General features: G+C 34.7%; 2 protein-coding genes across 2 annotated transcripts in view; both read right to left on the bottom strand.

Moving 5' to 3' along the window:
* Positions 1-1,033: 1,033 nt before the first annotated feature.
* Positions 1,034-7,027, bottom strand: cdca7a (cell division cycle associated 7a). The gene is made up of 10 exons (XM_073846205.1): positions 6,912-7,027; positions 5,703-5,840; positions 5,029-5,157; positions 4,683-4,916; positions 3,975-4,052; positions 3,548-3,745; positions 2,123-2,257; positions 1,827-1,976; positions 1,584-1,720; positions 1,034-1,405 (listed from the first exon to the last, which is right to left on the bottom strand). The coding sequence occupies exons 1-10, from the start codon at positions 6,921-6,923 to the stop codon at positions 1,375-1,377; spliced, it is 1,242 nt and encodes a 413-aa protein (XP_073702306.1). The 5' UTR covers positions 6,924-7,027; the 3' UTR covers positions 1,034-1,374.
* Positions 7,028-7,362: 335 nt separating this feature from the next.
* map3k20a (mitogen-activated protein kinase kinase kinase 20a) overlaps positions 7,363-11,712 on the bottom strand; it is a 53,080-nt gene continuing 48,730 nt past the window's right edge. Inside the window, exons 19-20 of the mRNA XM_073845033.1 lie at positions 10,487-10,637; positions 7,363-8,542 (exon numbers count right to left, since the gene is read on the bottom strand). Of these exons, the coding sequence (XP_073701134.1) occupies positions 7,833-8,542; positions 10,487-10,637 (861 nt within the window). The 3' untranslated portion in view covers positions 7,363-7,832. The remainder of the gene's footprint in view (positions 8,543-10,486; positions 10,638-11,712) is intronic.

Here is an 11,712-nt window from a genome sequence, read left to right on the forward strand (position 1 = left end):
ATTGAATTGCAAGATATAAACTTAATTCTGACTTTTTTAGAATTGTGATTTAAATTCACAATTCTGAGAAAGTCAAATTTGTGACTTTAATTCTGACTTTATAACTCAAAACTATGAGTTTATTTCTCAGAATTGTAGGTTATATTCACAAATCTGACTTTTTCTCAGAAATTAGATTTAAACTCAGTTATGCGTTATAAAGTCAGAATTGCAAGATAGAAACTCGGTTCTGAGAAAGTAGTGAGACTTGTGACTTGGGAGTTTGTCTCTCAATTCTAAGTCAGAATTCTGACTTCATAACTCAAAATTACAAGTTAATTTTTCAGAATTGCAAGATATAAACTAAATTCAGACCTTTTTCTAGAATTGTGAGCTTTAAACAATTGTGAATTATAAAGTCCAATTTTGAAGAAAAAAAAAAAAAAACCTGTGATGTTCCAGTTGCATGTTAAAAAAAAAAAAAAAAAGGTCACAAAACATAAATTTGCAATTATTGGGAAAAAGTCACCAGAAGATTAGACTTTATTTCTGGTCCTGCAATTCTGACTTTATAACTCACAATTAAGAGTTTATATTTCACAGTTCTGAGAAAGTCAGAATTGCAAGTTAAAGTTACCTCTATTTGTAAATCAGTGGCGGACATTTGGTGAGCGGCTTCCATATGCCACCTCTATAAACACATTTTTAAATTGTTTTAGTAAAGAGAGAAGTATCAAGTGGTAAAATCAAAGTTAAAATTTAACCAACATGTCTGAAGACTGTCAAAAATAGTGATTTACCAGATGAATAGAGATTTTACTGTTTCTGCTCAGTAAAATAATTGAACTTGGCATGACTAGAAAAATTCTACAAAAATATTTACATAGCTATATAGTACATACAGTCTAGATTGTACATAACTATATCCTTTGAAGATGTATGGGAAAACATTGACAAAGTCAAAATTTGCTGAAAATGGCATAAAGGATTTTCAAAGATCAAAACCAACAAGAACAGCATTTTCCCTTCCATTCACTCATGAAGACAACAGAACTTAAAAAGTACAAATTTTATTCAAGTACATCACGCAGTTAAAACAGCGTCTGAACAACCTACAGGTTGGAAAGTTCATGGTAAAAACGGCAGAGAGAACAAGTATTGCAGCCAACAATAGTCAAAGTTACCAATACAGTACAGAGATAAAAACACTCCCTTTGAGAAGAAAACACATTTAAAACAATGCAAACTTGAGAATTTCATGTAGACAACTCAAAACAGTCTACTCAAATTAAACCTGCAGCAGGTTTAAGGAAGCTCTATGAATCACATCAACAATTAAGACACTTGAGGGATGACGTCAGTTATGTTTGGACTTGGCAGAACATGGCAACCAGTTTATTCACTTTCCTCCAGTTCCTTCTTTAAACTGTGGAGAGAGGTCAGAGGTTACGGTTAAACAGTTATTCGGTCCCAAAACTTAGTGAGTAGTATACATACACAACAGCTATGATGCTTAAAAATGCTGTCTAGATAGGCAGCCCATCCATTTTTGGAACACTACATTTAAAAAAAAAAAAAAAAAAAAAAAAAAAAAAAATTTTTACCTTTTCAGATAAGAGTGGACATTGTCATAGCCGTGGTATTTGGCCAGGTACACAAGCACACCTGTAGCACAGCGGCCTTCTCTGGCACGGCAGAAACTGCAGTTACAGATGCCCCTGCATGGGGGGCAAAGCCACTCCTAGAACAAAACACCTTGTTTAGAAAAATGCCAGCTAATCTGATCATAACCCTCATGCCAATGCTTTCACAATATGCATAAAGATTGACTGGAAAACGTCACTAACCGGGTTCAGAAGGGCATCACGGACTTCTTCTCCATAACGGTTCTTAAGACAGGGACCGCAGAACTGTCCGCGAACGCCCACGCATTCTGGGTTACGGCAGTTGGTCTTGGTGTCGGTTGTTTTTTGTCGGCACTGATGGCAGGTGGAGCCCTGTTGGACGAAAGCACAGCCCACTCGGTCATGAAGAGTCTACAGCGCTTCAAACAAGCTGACAAATGAAGGCTCGGCTAGCAAACAGGTGTTGCGATACTACAAGGATCAGAGGAGCTCTAGGTTAGATGCTGAAGGAGACTTACAGTGGCCCGGTTGTACGTCTTCTCTCTGACGTTGACACAGATGTTGTCCAGTTCAGCCTCAGTGATTTCCTCCACAGGCCTCACGACATGAGGAATCGTCAGAGTGCTGTTATAACTGCGCCGACGTGGCTCCTTCTGCTCACACACACAGGAGGGGGGAAAGTAGAAATAAGGTTCAATAAAAGTAACATGACAAGGCAGGAAAATTTAAAACTACATGTACACTAGTGACTAGTGTACACATTTTTCCCTCTTTTGAAAGAAATTAACACTGTTCAGCAAGGACAGTTTTTAAAACTGGTAATAAGTGTTTCTTGAACAGCAAATCAGCATATTACAATGATTTCTGAAGGATAATGTGACACTGAAGGAGGAAGTAATGATGCTGAAAATTCAGCTTTAAAAAAAAAAAAAAAAAAAAAAAAAATCACATTTCAAAACTTATTTAAAGAGACCAAAAAAGGTAATATTTTACTCTCTCCCACAAACCTCTAACTTTTAAACAGTGTATAATTTCCACATACACTACCAGTCAAAAGATTTAAGTTTTTTTTTTTTAAAGAAGCCTTTTCTGTTTACCAAGCCTGCATTTAGTTGATCAAATCCAGCGAAAACAGTAAAATAGAAATATTTTTACCATTTAAAATATCTTTAATATATTTTAACATTTCTGCGATTTAAATATTGAAGCTTAAATATTAGCATGATTACACCAGTCTTCATCGTCACACGATCCTTCAGAAACCATTTGAATATGCTGATTTTGTGTTTGAGAAACACTCATTACTATGAATATTTAAAATACTTGAGTAAATGCATGGATTCATTGATGAATAGAAAGATACAAATATCAGCATTTATCTGAAAAGGAGGGGAAAAAAAAAAAAAAAACCCTTTGTAACATTATACACTATACTATTCAAAAGCTTGAAGTCAGCATTTTTCTTTTTTGGGAAAGACAGAAATTAATACTTTTGTCTAGCAAGAATGCTTTAAAGTGATATAGACACATATTACAACTGATTTCCATTTCAGATAAAAGCCATTCTTCAAAAATTTCTATTCAAAGAAACCTGAAAAAAAAAAATTAAAAATAAATCTGCTTAGCCGTTTAACAATAATAATAACGTTTTGCGCAGCAAATCAGAATATTAGACTGATTTCTGAAGGATCATGTGACTGGAGTAAAATTCAGCTTTGGGGAAAAAAAAAGGAATAAATTACATCTTAAAAATATACATTTGAAAAAAAAAAAAAAAAAAAAAAAAATTTAAAATGGTAAACATTTCAAAAATCATACTTTGCTGACTTTTGGATCAAATGCAGGTGGTCAGAAATTTTTTTTTTTTTTGATTGGTAGTATACGTACAGGAAAGAGGAGGAGGAGGAAAGAAAAACACTTTATATTAAAAGGTAGAAACACACCTCCTCTTCATCTTCATCATAATATCTGCTTTTGCGGACCAGGCTGTATTTGTCCTCGGTTTCATCCTCTGGAGGAGGAGAGGGCGGTCCGTCCACCAGTGAGCGTGAGCGTGAACGTGTGTGAGGACGTGAGGTTCGCTCTGGGTTTCTCCGGGGAGCAGAGCTGGGGTCCAAAGAGCGGCGTGGAACACGACGAGGCTGTACATGGAGAGAGAGAAGAAAAACAAGTCAAATCACAATGCAAGGCAACAAGAATTATTAATAACATCAAACCGCTTATTAGTAATGATGAAATTAATATTTTACTCAATATTACTTTTAGTAAGTTATTTATTGTTGTGGTTAATAAAGTTAGTTATCATATTCATCATCTAAGGTAGAAGTATTAATAGGTTTTAATTTTAAAAACAGCACACTAAAGTCTTACCGTATTGCCCTGTGACAAAGCAGCCTTTCTGGGAATGAGTCCAGGAACCTTATCCAGCTCTGCCATTAGTTTAGCAAGCTATAAGTAGAGATCACAATTCAGTTTAAACTGGATTCATACTAAAGCCAAACCAAAATATAAGATGCAGATGAGAATTAGAATTACATTCAACCTTCAAACACATGTGACCCTGGACCACAAAACCAGTCTTAAGTCGCTGGGGTGTATTTGTAGCAATAGCCAAAAATACATTGTATGGGTCAAAAATATTGATTTTTCTTTTATGTGAAAAATCATGAGGAAATTAAGTAAAGATCATGTTACATTAAGATTTTTTGTAAAATTCCTACTGTAAACCTATCAAAATGTAATTTTTGATTAGCAATATGCATTGTTAAGAACTTAATTTGGACAACTTTAAAGGTGATTTTCTCAGCATTTTGATTTTTTTGCACCCTTAGATTTCAGATTTTCAAATAAATGTATCTCGGCCAAATATTGTCTTATCCTAACAAACCATATATCAATAGAAAGCTTACTTATTGAGCTTTCATATGATGTATATATCTTAGTTTTGTAAAATTTAACCTTATGACTGGTTTTGTGGTCCAGGGTCACATATGTATCCTAAAATCTGAAGCTGGCTACAGACTGTTTGCTTTCCAAAAAATAAAACTGTACAATGTGGGCATAAAGTTGACTTCTCACCATAGCCTTGTTCTCTTTGATGTTCAGTGCTCTCTTCAGCATGAAGTTCTCACCATCAGGGTCAGATTCAGGGTCTTTGGTTTTAGGTTTAGGCTCAGGTTTGGGTTTAGACTCGGGTGACACTGGTTTTGTTGGACTGGTTCGTTTGTTTGGAAACTTCATGGCTACTCGGAGTGTGAATGATTTGCGAGTTTTCCTTGGAGGTGAACAGGCCTCAGAATCAGAGTCCATTTTCTGTAAAAAAAAAAAAAAAAAAAAATTACAGCTAATTGAACAATCATCCTATCAAAAACCATTATAAGATAAAGCAACTAGCAGAAGACAAGAGTTTCCTGTGGTTACAAACCATTTCGGTCATGTCGTCGTTCAAGTCGTTCTCAAAACCACTGCACGCATCCTCTTCCTCCGTCACAGGTAAGACGTTAAACACTTTCTCTATCGGGGCTGATCTTCTAGTCTGTCTCAGTGGCCTCTTCTACAAGAAAAAAAACAAAACAAAAAAAACAACATGCTTATCAAAAGACTGTACAGAGAGTGCCCACATATGTAACCTCAACCACAAAACCAGACAGAAGGGTCAATTTTTTGAAAGTGAGATTTAGACATTATTTGAAAACTGAATAAGCTTCCCATTGATGCATGGTTTCTTAGTACAGGACATTAATTGGGTCGAGACACAACTATTTGAAAATCTGAGGGTGCAAAATAACTAAATATTGAGAAAATGACCTCTAAAAAGTGGTCCAATTGACATTCTTAGCAACGCATATTACTAATCAAATTAAGCTTTGATATTTACAGTAGAACATTTTCAAAATATTAATGGAACATGATGTTTACTTAATAGCCTAATGATTTTTGGCATAAACGGAAATTAGATCATTTTGATCCACACAATGTATTGTTGGCTATTGCTACAAATATACCCTTGCAACTTAAGACTGGTTTTGTGGTCCAGGTCACATAATCTAAGACCATCATTCTTGAGAAGTTTAGTTTTACGTATAGAGGAGTTCATACCGAGTTTCCAAAACCATCAGATCCAAAACTGTCACAGCTGTCATCGGAGGAAGAGGAGGAGGTTTCCATTGGAACCACAGTGGCACTTCTGTAACTGCGAAGGCTCATTCTGGTGGAGGGGGGAGACGCCTGCTGTCTCTGCACAACAACATTCAAACCATTAATGAAGAATCCAGCATGAAATAAAACCTGCACAGGTCAGTCTGGATTTTAGTAGAGATCGGTTTCAGAGACACTGCCTTAGACTTATATTTTCTAATATCCCTCTATGCAGCAAGGAATGCCAATTTATAGTATTTAAACACTGTAAATCATAATCGTATACAAAAATAGGCGTGTAGACAAAGGAGTAATAAAAGTGAAGCAGTTTAAAAGTTTGTCTGGAGGCCATGAATACTAGGCAGAAACATTTAACCACTAAACTGGATAACAATTAAATACTTACATTAAGGTATTTTTGCAAGGACATGGTCAAATCAAAATTTATTCAGACATCTTCAACATTTCTCACATTATCATTCACTATAGTTTAGAAAATGATAATATGAGACAAGAATTTAGAGTTAAACTGTGTCAGAACAAATTCATCTTGATGGTGTCAGATAACTTTTATAGAAAGTTAACGTTATGTAACCAAACATGTTCAGGTCAAAGGGTCAAATCAGATTTTGGGTCGAAATTGTTATCAGTTTTATGAAGAGGTTTTGGGTACATTTTGTCACAGTTAAAGTTTATTTAGCTATACTCGCTTACATAAATGAACTAAACAAACCTGGTGTCGAAACTTTTGGTTTGACTTTAGGTTTAAGTTGAGAAATGTTATTTAAACTTAAGTGGGTCAACAAACCGTACGTTTTTCATAATATTGATTATTTTTACCTCACAAACAAACATTGTTCACATGTTTTTCTAAAGTTTGGGTTGCCCCCTGCCCCCACTAAATTAAACCCTAGCATACACGTTTACTAAACCAGCAAGCACTTGAAAAACAAATATACTTACAGACAGATTTACGCCAAAATAAAAGAAATAACATCAACAATCGTTCAGAATCGATCATTTCACTCTTTTATGGAGTTCAAAACCACTTTACACACGCCATGAAAGCACTCGTTCATTCATTCATTCACAAAATGCAACGCCACATGTGCAAACGCAGCTGGGAGTTACCTGTAAATATAAAACAAAAGACGTAAGATTTTACTGTACCTTGGATCGCATTGTGTCGCGTTGGCTGTTATTTGAGGGGGCGTGTGAGATTGCAAGAAGCCTGAGTCCAGTGTGAATGTGTGCCCCAGTTTTGTGCAGCTGAGGTTAGTCTGGAAGTTGGCGGGTAAATCTTAAAGAGGCGTGACTCTCTTCCGCGCCACACGAGAGTCCTGGAAGCTGCGTGAAACTAATAAAGTAATAGGTTGTAGAATCCACAACTGAATTGTACATTTCATCACGATCTTACTACAAAGGCATTGATTTAATTGTAGTAGAAGTCCGAGGTTGTTTGAATAAAGGTGAATAAAATCACGTCTATTTGGCTTCATAAGCGCTTGCAGGATCTTCAGCTGTGGCGCCAAACCTCAGAGCGCATTTGCATGAGGACACAAACCGCGCGAAATGCTGACTAGATCAAAGAATCACTGAGAAGCAGTGAGTTCTTTTAGTTTGAATTTTATTAACATCTTAGAAATTGACAACCGTTCCAAAAAATTCCACCCATGTAATAAATAAATACTTAATGTCATAGAAATGAAATAGTCCTCTATAATAAAATATAACAATAAAACCATTTGAAACTGTTTAATAGAAAAGTCCTCAGTTGTGATTATCACTGGAGTATTTAGCATAGTTCGAATGACATTACATAAAGTCTTTAAAAAGGAAAAAAGTGAGCACAAGAGAGGCAAATTCAAGTTTAAACCTGGAAAGGGAATCTCAACTATGAAAGAGTAGAGGGAAATGCATAATTTATGACATTTAAGATGGGTATATCCATTTCATGTCTGTGTCAATTTAGATGCTTTTATTGAATCCCCCCAGGAACAACTAGGGTTAAGTGCTTTGGTTATAAAGCAGCTCTCCAGCCCTTACAGTGGATCAAACGTGATTCATGATCAACCCTTTCTCTATGAACGTTCAACTTCGTCCACGCCCACCGCCTCTCCCTCCTCTGCGCGGCCGGCCTCTGCCCTGCCTCACTTCCTGATGCTTGTGCTCCTGTTTATTAGATTTCTTTCTTTCTACTTTAATCCAGTCCCCATCACCAGGGCCTGCCTCTTGAGACGCCCCTTTTTGCTTCACCCCTTCGGTGACTAACGTTACTGGCATCCCCGGTATCGGCCGTTGGTGGTGAGACGGCGCTCCGTAAGAGTTGTTTCGTGGCCGTCCAGCATGTTGGAAGCCTCTGGATCCTCTGTGCGACACCTGATTAAACCTTCTGGATTCTCCTTCTCCTCGTCCTCCTTCAGTGATTTTTAGCGTGTGGTCGTTGTATGTTTTTCTGCTGTAGTTGTAGCTGTAGCTGTAGTTGTTGTGTTTAGCTCTGGCACTAGGGGGCCGCTCTCGCTCCGAGGTACTTTCAGATGTCGTGCTGGATGGGCTGCTGCCCTTTGACCCCAGATGGATGGTGGAGAGTTTGACAGAAAGGGTGGGAGAGGAACTCCGCGAGTCTGTCCATGGAGTGAGAGGGCTGCGATTGGGTGATCTCCTCACCGCAGCGGCGTACGATGATTGGTTCGCGATGACAGACAGGAACTGAGGCAGGGTCATCTTGCCTGTGGACTCCTGGGCAGCTTGCTCTTTCCACTGCTTCATTCTCAGACTGTAAATCCATTTGGGATCAACACCTGATTGAGGAACAGAATAACAGAATGACAAACCGAAATGTTTTCTGTTAATATGCAATTTAGGGCTGAAAGGACATTTAATCTCGGAAGGTCAAAGTAAATATCATTTCAGCTGGTTTATTTTTGTTCATGTCATGTGGGGTTTGCAATTTTTGCAATCAAAATGATTTTGTGATTTTGTAATTGCCATTACTTTATATTTCCAAAGACAGCAGCCAAAAAATGATAAATAAACTAAAAAATAAAAACAAATCATTATTGATTGCAAATATTGCCCAAATTAAGCCATTGCTCAGTAAGAACTAGTCAGTTTACCCACAAATTAAAGACAATTTATTTTTATAACAAAAACAGCAAGTTTCAGTTATGAATGCATTGCAACATACAGTTTTGTGTAAAAACTTTATATATATATATATATATATATATATATATATATGGGTCAAAGACAAAAAAGGTTTTAAGCCTGAAAAAGTAGGTATAATACTGCTTTAAACTGTTGTAGATTAAAATTGACTAAAAATATTTTTTTTTTTTTGGAAAACCTATATATTATATATATACACACACACACACACCTACTGTATATATATATACTGTATATATATGGGTCAAACTCAAAAAAGGTGTTTAAGCATGAAAAAAATAGGTGTAATACTGCTTTAAAAATTGTTGTAGTTTTTCTATTATTTAGAAATTATATTACAGAAAACTTTGTAATATGTTTTTTGGAAAACCTATATATATATACCCTGGACCACAAAACCAGTAATAAGGTTAAATTTTACAACACTGAGATATATACATCAGCTTTCTATTGATGCATGATTTGTTAGGATATGATAATATCTGGCTGAGATACATCTAAAATCTGGAATCTAAGGGTGCAAAAAATCAAAATACTGAGAAAATCACCTTTAAAGTTGTCCAAATTAAGTTCTTAACAATGCATATTACTAATCAAAAATTACATTTTGATAGGTTTACAGTAGGAATTTGACAAAAAATCTTCATGGAACATGATCTTTACTTAATTTCCTAATGATTTTTGACATAAAAGAAAAATCAATAATTTTGACCCATACAATGTATTTTTGGCTATTGCTACAAATATACCCCAGCGACTTAAGACTGGTTTTGTAAGACTGGTATATATATATATATATATATATATATATATATAGATATAGATATGTATAGATAGATAGATAGATATAGACAAAAAAGGGATTAAGCATGAAAAAGTAGGAGTAATACTGCTTTTTTTTTCCAACGAAATATTCAAAAGTTAGTTTAATTGCATTTTTGTTTTGGTTTTTCTGAGCAAAACATAAATATCATACATTTACAGAAGACACCCACTAAAATGTAATTTAGTGTAGCAATATTGTCAGGCTTATTTACAACAAAAATGAATTCATGACATTTTTAAAGACAAATTACTTGTATCCAAAATACTAATTAGTTATAATTGTACATTTTTAAAATTTGCCACTATCCTAGGTTTTGTCCATTTGTCAGTAAGACTTTTGTACTCAATTATGCTCCCTTATTCTTTTATATATTTTAATATGTACAAGTCAGAATAAGCATGTTTAAATTTTTACATAAATATTGTGTTACACTGAATGACAATGTAACAATTATTTCAACCAAACTGTGACATTTTATTCTCCAAAAACGTATTTGAAACCTTGAAAGTAGACACTTTACTTGTATTTAATGTGCTTTCTATGGACATAAAATCACTTTAGCAAATTTCTTTTCATGCGGACATCTTAACACCTTTGATCCATATGTGTGTGTGTGTGTATATATATATATATATATATATATATATATATATATATATATATATATATGAGAGAATTTCAAAAGAAAGGTCAATAAAATTAATTTGAATGTGACACCAAACAAGCTCTCTGCTAATCAGTATAGTATTACCTGAGTTGGACCTGCTTCTGTTCTGACCTTCCCTGATGCTTGGTGCCGTCTCAATGACCAGCTCTACAGGTCTGATCACATCCCTCCCGCTGTCTGGACTCCACTGCACTCTGTGTTCGTGTCTCGTGCACTTAGGAGATCTCACGTTACCCTGGCAGGAAACAAGGCACCAGTTGAAACATGTCCCCTTATGACCTTAATGGCACATTTGGAAATCTTAGAGTGGTAAAACAATTACTCGTGATTAATCGATTCAAAATAGAAGTTTATGTTTGCATACTATATGTGTGTGTATTGTGTATATTTACTGTGTTTATATAAATACACACACATATGTATATATTAAGGACAAATGTGTTAGATTTATATGTAAAATATCTATATATAAAATAAATGACACACAAGTGTTTACTTACAATTACATACAATACATATAATTTTTTTTTTTTAAATATACATATGTGACCCTGGACCACAAAACCATTCTTAAGTCGCTGGGGTATGTTTGTAGCAATAGCCAAAAATACATTGCATGGGTCAAAATTATTGATTTTTCTTTTATGCCAAAAATCATTAGGAAATTAAGTAAAGATCATGTTCCATGAAGATTTTTTGTAAAATTCCTACTGTAAATGTATCAAAATGTAATTTTTGATTAGTAATATGCATTGTTAAGAACCTAATTTGGACAACTTTAAAGGTGATTTTCTCAGGATTTTGATTTTTTTGCACCCTCAGATTCCAGATTTTCAAATAGATGTATCTCGGCCAAATATTGTCCAAACCATACATCACTAGGAAGCTGATTTACTGAGCTTTCATATTATATATACATCTCAGTTTTGTAAAATTTAACCTTATGACTGGTTTTGTGGTCCAGGGTCACATACGTGAAAACAGTTATATTGTGAAATATTACTGCCATTTGAAATACAGGTTTTCTATTGTACTGTACTCTAAAATATAATTTATTAATGTGATGCAAAGCTGAATTTTCAGCATCATTACTCCAGTCTTCAGTGTCACATCATCCTTCATAAATCATTTTAATATGCCGATTTGTTACCAATGTTGGAAACAGTTGTCCTGCTTAATATTTTTTTGGAACCTGTGATACTTTTTTAAAGATTTTTTTGATGAATAAAAGTTAAAAAGAACAGTATTTACTAAAAAATATATACTTTTCGAAGTATTGTATATTGTTACAAAATATTTATATTTTAAAT

The sequence above is a fragment of the Garra rufa genome, chromosome 8 (genome assembly GCF_049309525.1).
Source record: "Garra rufa chromosome 8, GarRuf1.0, whole genome shotgun sequence".
NCBI lineage: Eukaryota > Metazoa > Chordata > Actinopteri > Cypriniformes > Cyprinidae > Garra > Garra rufa.